Source organism: Falco peregrinus, chromosome 12 (assembly GCF_023634155.1).
Source record: "Falco peregrinus isolate bFalPer1 chromosome 12, bFalPer1.pri, whole genome shotgun sequence".
In the NCBI taxonomy this organism is placed as follows: domain Eukaryota; kingdom Metazoa; phylum Chordata; class Aves; order Falconiformes; family Falconidae; genus Falco; species Falco peregrinus.
In genome coordinates, this window is record NC_073732.1 from 27,137,704 (window position 1) to 27,153,204 (window position 15,501).

The following is a 15,501-nucleotide window of genomic DNA, read 5'->3' on the forward strand; positions in this document are numbered from 1 at the left end:
AGATCTAAATGATCTCTGAAATCAGAATGCCCTCTATATGATGTAGCTGCTTGGCAAGCCAGAATTTTCATTACTGAGCACAATGCCCATGCAGTACAACCTCCGCATTAGAAACTTTCAAAAGTGACAAAATTGGCTCCTTACATCAACTGGAAACTTGTATTGTGGAGACAAATTCCTCCTTGCCAAATGGTATCTCCTTTCTAGCACCTATATATTGCCAGACAGCTCAAATCCTATACAAATTATAACCACCTCAAGCTACTCTAACTTCATGTTCAGGTGCCGGGAGCAAACAATTTAGAACCACTCCTTAATGAGAGGTTAGGGCAGCTCTCAGTATCTTCCCTGTCATTGCTTGAAGGATCAGAAGGTGAGCAGAACCCAATTCACATCTTTATATTTGCATTACTATTATTTTCCAATCTGAGAAATATGCAAAAATATAAAAAGATACAGAGCTACTGTAACATCACATGAAGTTTAAACATTACCATACCAAGAGTATTTGTATTATATGCATAATTTGTTATGTTGTAGGCACCTACATTTAGCCAAAATATACCCTTCTAAGAGAAACTCACTTAGAATCAAAATATCTGTTTGGTTTGTTTGTTTGTTTGTTCGCTTGTTTTTTTTTTTAAGACAGCCCAATGCCACAAGATCAAGAATTCAGAAGGGAATTGGTCTGTTCTTCAAAATTTGTCTTCCAAGTGCTGGCAGATTTGCAGTGCAGATCTGAAGTAAAATCAAACCAATACAAAAATAACATGGTAATTGTTCTTCTGAGAGCTAAACAGATTAAGCAAAATGTACTTGATTAATCCATGATTATGTCCTCACTGAAGTCACACTATGAATTTTTTTCAGATGATACTACATCAAAAATATAGATCAAAGACCACTGAAGGATAGTCTTCCTCCAAACATACATAATTTAGTAAGAGCATAGTATGTTCTTCTATTTCACATGAAAGTACATGGTAAGAAAACTATGCACACTGGAATGGTTTATTAGATCTGATGATGCGGCAATGTGATTTTAAGACAGGTGTGGATTTTAAGGAAATTCTCCAAGATGATTCTTCAGTTATTTTCAAATGGTTACTCATAAAATAACATGATTATTGCTCAGTCCCTTGTCTGTGTCAATCTTTTTCCAAGAATACAGAGGGAAGGTCAACAGAGAGATGACTTCATTAAGAGGTCATTGTTACTAGTTAGGGCACTGAGTCAGTTCTGGTTGCTAGAATGTGCTGGCTTTTCAAGTCCACCTTTCCCAAACCACATGTTATACAATCAGTCAGTGCTAAGCGTGGCAACAGTCGGAGGTAGTAAATATGGGATGAACATGTATACATTTGGGTTAGCAAAGACGCGGAAAAGGTAGCTATGAAAAGAGCAGTGATGGAGCAAAATAGTTTTTCTTTCCTTTCATAAACTTCTGGGCTGGGTCTTAGACACCATATATATTTTTTACCTTCATAGCCTGATTAGTTATAATCTCAAGCAGGTGCCTACATGGCCAAAAAGGCCAACAACATCCTGGCTTGTATCCGAAATAGTGTGGCCAGCAGGGCTAGGGCGGTGATCGTCCCTGTGCTTGGCCCTGGTGAGGTTGCACGTCAAATACTGTGTGCAGTTTTGGACCCCTCACTACAAGACAGACACTGAGGTGCTGGAGTGTGTCCAGAGATGGGCAACAGAGCTGGGGAAGGGGCTAGGACACAAGCCCTGTGAGGGGCGGCTGGGTGAGCTAGGGGGGTACAGCCTGAAGAAAAGGGGCTCAGGGGGGAACTGGTCACTCTCTACAACTCTGAAGGAGGCTGTAGGCAGGAGGGTCAGTCTCTTCTCCCAGGTAACAAGTGACAGGACAAGAGGAAAGGCTTCAAGCTGCACCAGGGGAGGTTTAGGCTGGATGTTAGGAAATGTTTCTTCATCAAAAGGATGGTCAAGCATTGGAACAGGCTGCCCAGGGAGGTGGTGGAATCACCATCCCTGGAAGCGTTTAGAAAACGCATAGATGCAGTGACATGGTTCAGTGGTGGGCTGGGCTGTGCTGGGTTAATGGTTGGACTTGATGATCTTAAAGGTCTTTTCTACCCCAAATGCTTCTATGATTCTATGAGCCAAGACATAGTCAGGAAAGTAACATGCTAGTCCCAATGTACTAGAGTCCAATTTCATTATTGATAACCATGTTCTGCTGAGACAGAGCCTCAATTGTGCTTGAAGAGATGGATTCACGAAGAAACCTCCTTGGGGCCACAGAATTCTAAACTTATTCTGCAAAACTGTTTCTCAGGGACACTAAAATTATTCCTCAAAGGAAGTGACACTACAACTAGTCAGCCAATTATTGATAGATCTGTAAAATACCTTTTAATTTTGAGACCAATGACTTATGCCATTAGGTAACTGTAAGTTTTCAATACTTCTTATTTTTAGGTGAAATTGTAAAGCAATTTGGCTTGTTACAATTCTGATATTTCCTCCAGTCAGTGGAATAATTCCTCAGGAGAGGAATTTTAAATGTACAACTAGATGAGCCAGTCAGAATAACAGATTCATAGGGCTGCATCCTGATTTTTCAAATCTTTTGAAACAGTTATTAGTTAAACTTTTGTTAGTTTTAGGTATCTCTTTCTGGATTTCATACTCTTACTATGTAAAAAACTGTGGTTCAGCAAAAAGTATTAGATGACAGTTGCCAGTGTAATACTATTTTCATCATATCAGCTACGTGATTACAATAGGTATGTTCATCTAGGGCAATTTCAAAGATGACAGAGAATAAAAAATACTAAGCATTTTGCATGTCCCTGTGATACATACAACACAATCTTTAATCACAGAAGGAAGCAGTGTTAAAATATGCCTGAAAATGCAGTCAAAAGCAGGGAGTTTTACTTCAGTTAATTCAAACCATTCAGATGTAAATAGAGGGTTATAAAATAAACTCAACATAACAAAAGCCATAGCAAATATAAGAAATTTCCAGTTTGGTAACACAAAATATTTTACTTGCTGATCATTTCCTTAAACATTAAGTGCAGAAGCTAAAAGCAATGAGAAACTACCTGACAATTCTATTCAACCAATTTAAAATTGAACATGCTGGTAGAATTTATTATTTCCCAGACTTCACAAATTTCTACTGTTTACATATGTGAATATTTTTCTTGTTTCTTTACTAAAGGCTTCCTTCTGAAATGATAGCATCAGTTGGAAATACATTACTTTTGAAAAAGTGAGGTACGGTTTTGGGAGGGTTGTACTTCTATAATATTCTGTTTTCTTAAGGCAGCTGTGCTGTGATACCAATGAAAATGATTGTTAGTTAAAGAGATGTTCTTTTTTTCTTTTTCTCTATGTAGCTTCTAAAACATTGTCAAATGGACAAAGTGTACTACTTTTTAAAATGTAAATAGCCATAACAAGAAAAGGTCTTTTTTGTATATCCAGACTGCAGTGTGAAAGCGTTGCTGCACCCACAGTGGCTTTGAACAAAACAGTTTACATACTGATAGACAAGTAGCTATCCTATATGAAATACCATCAGGACTAATTAAACCTGACTGATTTACCCTACTCATATTGCTGTGACATCACTACAACATTTAGGCAACAGATGTGGCTGTGGTGACTCAGAGTCCTGTCATTTCAATCTTGATGAGAACTCTATCTAGAACAAAGCCTCATCCTCTGAGAAATCTCCCCGAGATAAAACACACATTAGCTTGTAGTCTGAAAGATCATAATCTTTGTGTTTTCACAAAGAACTAAAGCAAGTTCTCTTTTCTGATATTGGTAAGTCTCCGAGTGACTTAGTTTACAGACTTGGGAGACTGCACCTCCTATCACAGCTTTGACTTTTCTCAACAAGTATTATGGAAAATCATAAGGCCGCTGACGAAACAACGGCTCTATCAACACGCAGGACTTAACAGAGAGGAATCCTCACAACCGCTGACTTGATTTTCCAATCATTAAGAGTAAGTATAAACTACATGCAGGATGAGGGCTGTATATATTCCAGTGAGTGCTTCTAGTTATGAACAGAGGTACTATTCTCTGGATCAAATTACAAAAGTAGGAAAAAATTGGCATCCCCTCTGCTCTGCAAGTGTATCTATTTCTTTCAATACCCTTAACTCATTTCAATAAAAAATATCCAGGTTAGCTTAAATAGTTTGGATAGTAGCTTTTTTCCCCCTAATATTCTGGAAGACTGGAAGGAACAGATACTGCTCCGAGTGTATTTTCCTCACAAGTTAAAGCTGCTTCCCAATTGTCAAAGGCATTCTGAAGTGAGCTTTGAGAAATAAAAACCCACTGGATGTTTTGTAAATAAACCACTTTGTTTTCCTGGCGACTGTTAATCTCTCTGCCCTTCCAGAAACTTTCTGTAGTCTAATTACCTGCATCACAGAAAAGCTATAGAAGTGGAACATTTATTTTGTATTTCTGAAGAGTCACTGTCAAGAGGCAAGTTTTATCAGATGCGAGTTCCCAATGAATAATTTTTTATAGTTTGGATTTACCTGAATAAAGACAGGGATGTACTCTGATAGCCACAGTATTTGATGTAAACACAGTCTCGGTCTATGCTCAAACAAAACACATCTATGGAGTTTTCGTAGCATCGTTCCCTTTGCTGGTATGATCAATGCAAATTCAGGAATGACTTTTTGCAGCTCACCACAGTTTGTGTAACACGTAAATAATGTTGCTTATTAGAAAGCACCCTGGAAGGAAGCTTTAAGTCCCAGAAGGGAGTTTACAAAATGTATGTCACAATGTCACACTGATGACTATATTCAAATGTGAGAAGCCTATCTGGTGAAAGCTCATAATTAGTTTGGAAACAGCATCCACCTACATCACCCAACAATGAGTTACAGCAGTTTCTACTGGCTGAAATCCACTGCCACTAAACCTGACTGTCATCATCAAACTGGTAAGAGACCGGCATGTAAAAAATTCTGAGACAGCAGAATCCAGAAGATGACTGCAACCTCTTTTGGACCCAAATAAACCAATCTGGCCTCTTTTCATCATGCTAGGAAACTAGAAAGATCCACGGAATCTCATCTCACTGAAAAATAATTTTGCTGTCATTTCTGATCACCCTTATCAGAAATATTTCCATCAAGTCTTGCTTGTGAACGTGGTCCACAGTTGCTGTGCAGCGTAAATGAGAATGTTGCCCAATACAGTGGAATCCTGCATACAGATGATATTAATTCCTGAGGAAAGTTTACCCATGTTTCCACAGGGCCTGCCAGAATACCTGCTGCTGTATCCTGCGCTCTACTATTTTCTTTCCAAAACCAGTTGTGCTTAGGGCCAGTCTACTAAGTGTTTGAGATTAAAATCTGGACCGTGCCAAACGTGACAGCTGCAGCGGTTCCTTTTATTCAAGTCTTTCACTTTTTCGAAACTTCAAAGGCATGCCAACGCTGACTCTCTCCCTTCAGGTGGCTCGGAGGCCCCCACGTCCTTCCCACGCCGCCCGAAGCAGCCGGGCACCCTCTTCCTGCCGTCCTGCGGCCGCAAGTAGAACAGTTTTATTTAAAAAATAAACCCCAACAAAAACCAAAAAACAAACCCAAACATTCTATTTCTTTAAAGTGGCAATAAAGCGGCGGGGGAGGAAGCGATGTCTCCGTTCCCCTGAGGGGAGCGAACGCAAAGCCCGAGTGAGGCAAAGGATAAGCTTTCCGCTAAGAAAACAGCGGGCACAAGCGGGTACAAGGGGGCGCAGGCCCCGAGGAGAGCGGGGAGGGCACTACCGCCCGCCGTTCCTCCTCCCGGCGCGGCCAAACCCGCCACCCAAAATGGCGGCGGCGGCTGATGGGACCGGCCGAAACGCCTCGAAGGGCCCGCGCACCGTCACCGCGCGCGTCACGTCCCCCGCGCAGCACCCTCCCTCTGCCTCCCCTTCTCCTATTGGTCGCCGGCTTCGGACGCCGCAGCCAATCGGCGGGCGCGGCCGGCTGGCCCAGAGTGAGGCTGCCCCTCTTTCCCCCCTCCCCTCCCCCGCTCGCGCCGTTCCTCGCTCCCGGCACGTTCGGCCGCCGGGGGCAGCGGGCAGCGCCGCCCCAGGAGCGGCAGTGGCGTCTCCTCGCCTCGGCCTCACGGCTCGGCGGCGCGGCTTGACGGGTGCTGAAGCGTAAGCGGGCTCGGCGGCCGCGGAGGCGCCGGGAAGGGGGACCCCGGCGGGCTCGGGTAGGGGGTGCGGGCCCGGGAGGAGGCACAGGAGCCGCGCTCCCTCCCACCTTCCCCTCCCCGCCCGCCATGGCCGACAACGAGAAACTGGACAACCAGCGGCTGAAGAACTTCAAGAACAAAGGCCGCGACCTGGAGGTAACCGCCGCGGCGCCTCGCGGGAGGGGCCGGCCGGCCATGGCGGCGGGAGGGGGCCGCCGCCGTGTGGCGTCTTTCCTAATCCGCCGGCGAGGGGCCCGCGGCGGGGCCGCGGCCTGCGCTGCCCGCCCCGTCGAGAGGCGGGAGCGCCGCTCCCCGCCGCCCAGGGAGGGAAGGGGAAGAAGAAGAAGAAGGGGAGGCCGCGCTGTGGGGCCGGGCGCGGCCGGGCCGTTGGGCGCCGCGCGGAGACGAGAGCGACGCGGCTGAGGGGGCGACGGCTTCCGCCGCCTGCCCGGCCCCGGTGGGGCGGCCCGGGGCCTTAGCGGGGGGTGGCTTCCGCCGCCTGGCCGGCCCCGGTGGGGCGACCCCCGGGGTGGGTAGAGCTCCTGCCGCCTGCCCGGCCCCGGGACGTAGGGGGCCCTCCCTCCGCCTGGCCGGCCCCGGTGGGGCAGCCCGGGGGGCCTCAGTGGGGGTGGCTGACAGGAGCGGCCGGTGCCGCCTCCCCCGCGGTGCCGACTTGGCGTTTCGGGGCAGCTCCGGCGTGGTTCGGCCCAGCCACTCGCTTGGTAGAGGTGTTGCTTCGGTGTTTTGCTGTCTGCGACAGCAGTCGCATCTTCGTGTGGCTCTACCTCAATTTCTTGCTGGCACTTAATTATCGCTCTTTGCGCTGAGTAGCCCCTAAAAGCCTGAGTCAGGGATTAGGGCCCAGCTGGGTGTTCTGCTCTGTGCCTCTGGAAGATACTGAAGTGAATAAATGAATTATTGCCAACACTTTATACTGAAGATTATTAATAAAAATACAACCCCACCTTTTTTTTTTTTTTTAAACGGGGAAAATGCTGCTGTTTTACTGTTCAGTTAGTTGAGTGTGGGAACAGTTGTGGCTTGTAGTAGGGAGCCTCTAAACTTTTTGGTGGCTGGATTGCTGCATACATTATCTGAGATGTGAAGATGCTTCCTCAACACAGTAGAAGAAATAATTAATTTAAGATTATCTCAGTAAATACTCAGATTTTAAAATTAGGTCTCAATCCTCATCCATAAGCACTTAGCTAACAGTGCTTATTGGGGAAGCCTGTGTATCATAATTTTGTCAGAATAAGGCTCTGATGAAGAAATGGGCATTGGTATTCTTGTTTCTGTTTTTCACTAGCCTCAATATGTGTCCCTATGGTTAGCATAATATTTTAATCTTTCATATGAAGGCAATTGTACACTATTTCTTTTTTGAAAGTAAGAGATGAGTTTATGTTGCTGTCATTCATTAAAACATCTGCCAAGTTTCCCATTTGGGTAATTCAGGAGTCAGTAACACCTCGATTTTTAGCTTGTCCAAGTATATTGACAGAACAATTCTGTTGTTCAGTTACGTGCAAAGTTTGGTGATGCCAAAACCACTGGAAGTGAGAATAATTACTGCAGTGATTGCTCTGTTTACTAATAAGGTTGTTAGCTGTGTTAGCGACTACTTGCTTTAGATATTAATTTGATTTTTCTATAAATTGTTTTGTTACCATTGAATAGACAACTACAAGAAAGGCATCTTTAGTTAGATGCACAGTAAAGTGTATGCTATCATAGTAAAAAATGAAATTAATGGGAAGATACAAGTTGGAGTTCATCTGTGGTTTATCTCCTTTTGCCTGCATACCAAGTTTTAAGGTAAGTTAGCTAAAGTAGGGAAGGTTCATGGTGAGCACATGCAAGTAAAGAGCATAGGTGTGTGTATGGGGAAGCAGGTAATCTGCTGATGCACTTGAACGGCCTGCTACACAGTGAAAAAGCCACTGTTGGGCCACATTAAATTTTAGATATTGACATCTATCCAACAAATCCTGGAACATATGCTTGGTACCTAAAATAACTACCGTGGATGGCTATTTTTCATACAATAGCTGAGGCTTATGGCTATCATTCTTGCTTATTAACTGCTTACACATCACATTTTTCATTAGTGTGAGAAATGTTGGTAATGTCCAGTTATAGCCAAGTATCCTATGGTAGCAACAGTTGCTAATGAGTGTTTAGTTAGTTCATAACACCTGTGTTCCTGTGCTACTTTTGGCAGAAAGATGTCTGTTAACTTCACATAGGAAGCCAACATTTGATCTTTATTTCTTTGCCCTTTATCTCTGCTGAAATTGTGCATTTAGCCATTGGTTTCTTTTATAGAACCATGATCTTTCTTTTTCCTTTTCCATGACAGTTTACCACCATTCACCATCAGCAGATAAATAATAAATCACTAGTTTTGGTGGATCCCAACTTAATAGATACTTCTAGATGCTATGGAGGGTTGCCATGTTGCAAATTACGAACTTTTTAAAAATAGTACATACATGATTCCATGTTGTTCAGAACATTGACAGTTATATTGCTGACAGGTGATGTCACATGGTACTTACCTTCCAGGCCTTACATCTTCACAGAAAGTTACTGTATATCTTGCAAAAGACAGGGGATTTCCTGCATTTTGTCTCCTGAAGTTCTAAGCATATCTTTTTAGCTTTTTGGATACTTACTGAGTTAATTTTCCAGTCCATATCAATGTGCTTCTAAAAATACAAATTCTGGCATAGGGGTGGGGGAGAAAAAAAACCCCCAACACATGCACACCTGTTTTACATAAGGTGTTTAGCAAAATTCCTTCATATGCTTAAGTATTAGGTAAACATGCATGCATGGACATGTTATGTTGTAAACAATTGCTGCCATGTGTTATAAGATGACAGATTGGTGGCGACGCTGGGAATAGAGAGATTTGTTGTGACCAGAAGTATAAAATGCCTCCTTGTCTTTTTTTCTTATTTATAGTACTGCTCGAAGAAATATTCTGTGTAATGAACTTTTTAATATCAGAAGAGTTTGTGCTGTGAGAGCAATAATTAGTGGCTAATACACAGGCAGTATCTCTGTGTAGTGTTTTAAGATTTCTAGTCTTGTATGTACAGTATTCTGTTAAGGTTTTCCAAGATTTAAAGAGTTGTTAGAGCTGTGAGGAAAAAATCTGTATTCTTGCAGCACAAAAAGGAGCTAGCCTTACAGAACTGCAGAAGTGGTCACACTTTTTTTAACATCCAGAACCAGAATCTTACTCAAACAAATGCCCATTGGGACTCTTAGACAAAATTATGCAAATACCTACTAGGAAAGCTAGTTGAGGTAACTTTTTTCCTTCTGTGTCTTCAATGAGGAACAGGTTTTACTTGGGCTTTTTTTTTTTTTTTTCTTGAATAAGAAAGGTTGAGCTGGTTTTTTTCTGTTGTGGATATGGCTGTGGTGATGACCAATTTTCTTTCCAATGTTTGTTTTTAATTGTAGTACCATAGACCTTGGAATCAAATACTAGATCTTTACTATACAAAGGCCAGGATAAATGCAAATGGTTCACTGTTTGCAACATACATAGTTTTATGTACATTTTGGTTTTGAGTAATTGCTGCTTAGTACTGCATGTTAGGGGTCTCAAGTATGACCTTACTTCTGGGAATATTTGGGGTGGTGTTTTTGTTTGCTTCATTTTGTTTTATCGTGTTATTCAACACTTCATTTTCTATTGCTGATTATTGTCTGCAACAGCACACAAATTTGACATTAGGTTTTTTGAAATAAAATTAAAATTTTCATGCATATTGTTTCTCTAGAAATACTGAAAGAAACTGATGAGTTTCTGCTGGCCTTTTCTTTCCTGACTTGCTTGTGTTGCTGGGTGAGAGATGAAGAATTGCTTTAGTAGTGCCAGCACAGGAGAAGTGTCAAATAGGTCTTTCTGCTCTGTAACTGAGAGACTCGTGATGTGAAATGACGATAATATTGTGATGCAGAGTACTTCAAAACTAATTTTGGAGCACCCATTGAATCTAGATGTTTTAAGATCACCAATGTCAAGATTTTGAAGAGTTGGCAGTGGTGTTTACTGGCCTTGTAATGACAACAGTGTATCTGAGAGCACCAAGGAAGCTTCAGGGGATTGAAGGAAAGGTAGTATTATGAGAGATACTGGATATCACAGGTGGGTAGAATCTTTTCAACCTTTTTCTGTATCCCACACAAAATAGTTTGGTTGGGATTGAAACATGGAGGAACTCAAGGAATTTCACTCATGGAGTTAGTTAAAAATAGGTTCCTTTAAGATGACTTGTCATTCTGTGGTGAAGCTCATACATTTTGTCATTTAAAAATCTTACTCAGATATTTGTATAAGGCATTTTATTTGGCATGTACAGCTTCTCCAGGAAGAACTAGAATGACAGCATGTGCAGTGACATACTGATTTTTATTTACTTGCTTGTAACTGAGAGTCCCATTATAATTCTGAAGGTGGAATAGTTGCTGAGATGTGTTTTCTGGTGGTATCTTGTAGAAGTTGTGTTGGGTTTAAAATCCCATAGCATTTTTATCGGTGATCTTCAGAGTAGACTTTATTGCTCCAGTTAGCAAATGAGCTAGGATTAATATAGGAGGGAAATAATGGATAGCGGAGGGCCTGAATCACTTGATTAAACTGAATGTGAAGAGTATGGCTTTTCACCAAGTACAAATACAAAGGTGCATGTGTCTCTGAAGGGTTTTTTCCTTGTGTTTTTCAGTGCCTTTTAGGCCTATGAAGGACAAGTTTCTTAGTCGTTGCTGTGTTCACTGCACTGGATGTTCTGGGCTGTAGACTAGTCTTCTCCAGCTGTGGTCTGCAGACTGAGTGCTTTCTGAGTAGCTAGGCTAGTAAGCAAGCAGTTTATGCACAGGGCCTTAGTAAGTGGTATTTTAAAAATAAAATAATTGAAAATCCCATCCAGTTCACAAAAGGTTTTGGAGGTAAATGGTAGTTGGTTTCCACACATATGCCCCCCACCTGCTTTGTGTGGGTTTTTTAGTTTGTATTTTGAATCATAGACAGGCTAGTGCTAGTGTGGAGTAGCAACTTTCTAGGAAGGAAAGATGGCTCAAGTAGCTCTGCTTTGAAGTAACTTGTTGCCTTTACAGTTTCACAATCGAAGCAGCTTGCCTTTGGAAACAGCTCACTAGAATGAGAAGACTAGGTAAAGTTCTACCATTATTTGTATGCTGTCAGACCTTCCTGTTGTAGGTGTGTAAACAGAGCTACTGTTTAAAACCCGCCCCACAAAACAGTAAAGATGGGCTAGGTGTGTGATAGTCTTGAGTTTCTGAGAAGCAGTGATTCAGAGAAAAAAGTGGAAGAGGGATCAGGATATGTTAGCTGAACACGAGCTCCAGGTGTATGCTAGTGTACTTGGAAAGGGCTAAGTGTGGAGCATAGAACACCTAAGTGTGGAGCATAGAACACTTGTTCTGTTCCTGGCATTGTGAAAAACACTAGAAATTATCAGGACCCTGCAGGTATCAGTTAATGCACAAGATTTTAATGATAAGCTGAAGGGCTCAGTAATGACTAATGGTCAGAAAATAGCCCTTACGATAAAACATAAGCTAAATATAATTGAAAAAAGGAGGATGGAGAGGGGTAGCAATCATAGGCTGACAGAAATAGATTTGATCATTTGATTCTTTGATGTAGCAAATGAAGAACAGGATCCAGTGACTGAAAGAGCCACATGAATTCATACTGAAGTGATGCATGATTTTATATTGGAACACTTTCCAAGGACCATTTTGAATTCTGTTTCTAGAAACTTTTAAGTTGGGAGTGGTTTCGTACTCACAGTTGAGAAGTGATTCAGAGAATTCTTAACAACCAAGCCAAATCTTAAACAGAACAGAAAGGAGAATCTAGCTTTATAATGCCACTTGCCAAGAAAGTGCTATACCTGAGTTTCTGCCTTTTGAGCTGTTTTCCAAAAGGTGACACAAGTTGGTCTTGAGTCTGTTTGTCATTTTAGTTTCCCCAAACTAAATATCCAATTTCTAGGCTGAGGTGATGGGGCTGTGAAACTAGACAGAGCTAACTTCAGTTCTTATTTCTGGGAGAGCAGTGGCAGGTTGACCAGTGAACCAACTACTGTTTACACAGAAAATTATTTTAGTGGAGCCCCATTTTGGTAAATTGTTCTTAGGAGTGACTTGATTGGTTGCTTGTCTTTCATGTGAAGGCTTCTGAGAGTCCAAGGTATGCTGGTCCTTTTCAGAAATAGGCAGGAATTTAAACCAAGGGCCTGTCAGCTTATGTCTGGAGGGAGAACATTCTTCTTCTAGCAGATTGTTGATGAAGTTTCAGGATTATTTTTTAAAGTCTGATCAACTGCAAATATGATTTTTCAAGTAAAGAAACTTCTAAATGACACACCTGAGGTTTTTTTTTCTCTGAGTACTTGTTTCAGCCCTGCTCACTTCTCCCCATATCTGTCACATACATATGCATATATGCTTGTCCTGAAGATGTGTTACCATCTGAGTTAGAATAACTTTCCTTTTTGGATCACAGTAATTTTATCTATTACTTTTTAATATCCTTTCCATCTTACGTGCCTTTATAGTTTGTGTTCTAGCAATTCAGTCTTCTACTCCTTGAAAACATATGTTGGGTCTTGCTGTTGGTTAGCAACAGCTTTTCTGTGACAAGCAATGTCATTATTGAAGTCTGGTGAGAGGAATCCTTGCAGTACAGCTTTTTGATAGGTAGGCTTGTTTTGTTAGGTTGCAGTAACAGTTGTGGATTGGGAAGGCATTAATGAAGTCTTGTGAGATCATCAGGGGCTTGGTACAATTCTGCAGCCTTCTTTCCAGAGTTTTTCCTCAATTTATTTTCTTCTTGAATAGGCCAATTAGTAGACTTCCAAGAAGCTACACTGAGCACTCCATTACTACAGGCTCTTCCTCTCAGTCTCTGAAGTCAGTTGTAAAGTTGCAGCTTCTTTCTGAAGCCTCTGAATGGTGGGTGGTATCCAGAGGTGTATCAGCTTCTCTGGGAGGGCAGTAGCACTTCGAGCACATATAAATGACTATTGAGTGCCTCTTGCCTTCACCTCTGTCTTTGGAGTTGCTGTTCATCCTTCAGGTGGGGCACACTTCTTTGCTGCTGAACCCTAGGCAATGCTTTCTGGGCTCAAGTTGTGTAATGCTGACCCGCAGTCGCTGGAGTCCTGCGATGTATGCAGCTGCGCAGGGGATTTGGCGCCGCAGCATTGAAGTGATACGCGCTTCAGAGAGCTGAAGCACAGACTGACGGGTGATGCCACCAGTAGTCTGTAATCAAACATGTAACAAATGCATGTGTAGGAAGATAGCTGCTGGAGAAACTTCTCTCCATTTTGTGTCAATATAGAAGCTTGAGTTGGAGCTATTGCACAGTATTACAACTTCTTTTATGTATTTATAAGACAGGTATTATATTGATTCAGAGAACATGTATTGGACTAGAAAAGTGTCTATTTTTTCCTCTTTAGAGATTACACCTTTGTGATTCTCACAGTTGCTTGAAGAGCTCTAAGAAATATTCGAAAAGCTTATCTGGCTTTGGGGAGAGTAAGTCCATAGCACTGGAATAAAACTTAACTGCATACTGGTAGTGCTCAGTGTTAGCTGTTGACCTCATGTAGTAGACATGACTTTTTACAGGTTTAAAGCTGCAAAAGCCATGAATCTAAGCTGAATTACTCAGCTATTAATTCTAATTTTGATTGACCAATTGAGTTAACATTCTTTAAAGATGCACATGTTTTCCTGGAAACTTGTTTTGGTGTGTTTAGTGTGGGACAGTCTGTACTTGCTGCTTATGGCTCTTATCTAGTCATTCCAGGTGCTGCAGCTGCATTAGGTAGGTATGCTTGTATATTTTGCCTTTTTTTTTAGTGGGAAGCTATTGTTGCATTGGGCAGGTTGTTTTTTAACTGTTATTTTGGTCATCAAGCAATGAAAAGTTCTACCTCCAAAGCAGTGGGGAACTGTCCCTTCTTTTTCATTTGCATGCTTTCCAGCCCTTTTCTTTTCCTTGTAAGTTCTTCTTTTGAAAAGGCAAACTGTCTTGCTCAGAGCTAGAAATGCGATTCTGATGAAATGCACATTCTTTTCAATAAAAATAATTGTGCTCCTGAAAGTAAAGCTTTTAATCCTTACCTTCAGAACTGCTTGCTTATTGCTGAGATCTCTTAGCTATTGCTTTTTCTTGTATTCAGTGTTAATGTGGTCCCTTACGCTCTTGGATTTCAGACTTTCTTTGGGCTTGTGAACAGTTAAGTCACAATAAAAATGCAATTGTTTTTACGGTGAATGAGAATAGCGAAGTTAAAGTTCAAAGTGTAGAATAAAATCAATATAGACTGATTTTCTATTTCCACTTTGCACTTACACAAGCAGTAGTAAACCAATTTATGTATGTTTACAATTGATTTTTTCCTGCTGAATATTCTTAATAGGAACTGTAGGGAAAATGACAAAAAACCCCACCTGCTTTTACTGTGCCAAGGGTTTTATGTTGTTTTCATTTATAAGTAATATTTTTGTAACTCAGCTTTGCCTTACTAGGTCTCTTAATTTGAACTTGTTTATAAAGCTGTTGCACGAGGCTAGTACTGCTTCATACAATAATAGAAACATGTGCATATCAGAAACATGTGAAACCTGTAAATTTACTTTGTGGCTGTTTTGTCCCAGATATCTTTGTGGAGGTTTGGGGGAGCAAGAGCTCCTGTAGAACTTTGCCACCTTTTGTGTCTGGAAGGGTCCACTTGGGGTGCTGCACATGCATGAGAAGCCTGGTAGGCATCCTTCCAGAAACGGCCTGGTGTTGTCCACATCTGTTTATTCTGAAGAATTACATTATTGAAATTCTTTTTTCTTTAGCAGTCGTACTTTGTTTAGGTGAAGGACTACCTGCACAGCCTGAACTTAAACTTCTGTTTTTCAGTGTATCTGTATGGTGACAGTTACCTGTTAGCAATGAATTGTGCTCCTTGCTGGTTTCTGGCTGGTCAGTGGGCCTGCTATGTAGTCCAGGCCCTGGGAATCACCCAGTTCCCCACTACTCTGAGGAAGTAAGATGTTCTTAGTTAGGCGTGTAGCTAGGCAGTTCTGCTTGACTTTGACTTTACAGTTTTCAAGTGTACCAGTATGCCTTTCTGTAAAAGTGGCAGCTTTGACTCATGCCGTATCCCTGTCTGTATGTTAAAAAAAGCCTTAAATCAAGAAAAGGCTATAAATATTGGGCAACCTTTGTGTGCT

The 15,501-nt window shown here is 41.8% G+C and overlaps 1 protein-coding gene across 1 annotated transcript in view; it reads left to right on the forward strand.

Annotated features, from left to right (window-relative positions):
• The first annotated feature begins 6,029 nt into the window (after positions 1-6,029).
• Positions 6,030-15,501, forward strand: part of KPNA4 (karyopherin subunit alpha 4) — a 28,857-nt gene continuing 19,385 nt past the window's right edge. The window contains exon 1 of the mRNA XM_055816904.1: positions 6,030-6,369. Within this exon, the coding sequence (XP_055672879.1) occupies positions 6,301-6,369 (69 nt within the window). The 5' untranslated portion in view covers positions 6,030-6,300. The remainder of the gene's footprint in view (positions 6,370-15,501) is intronic.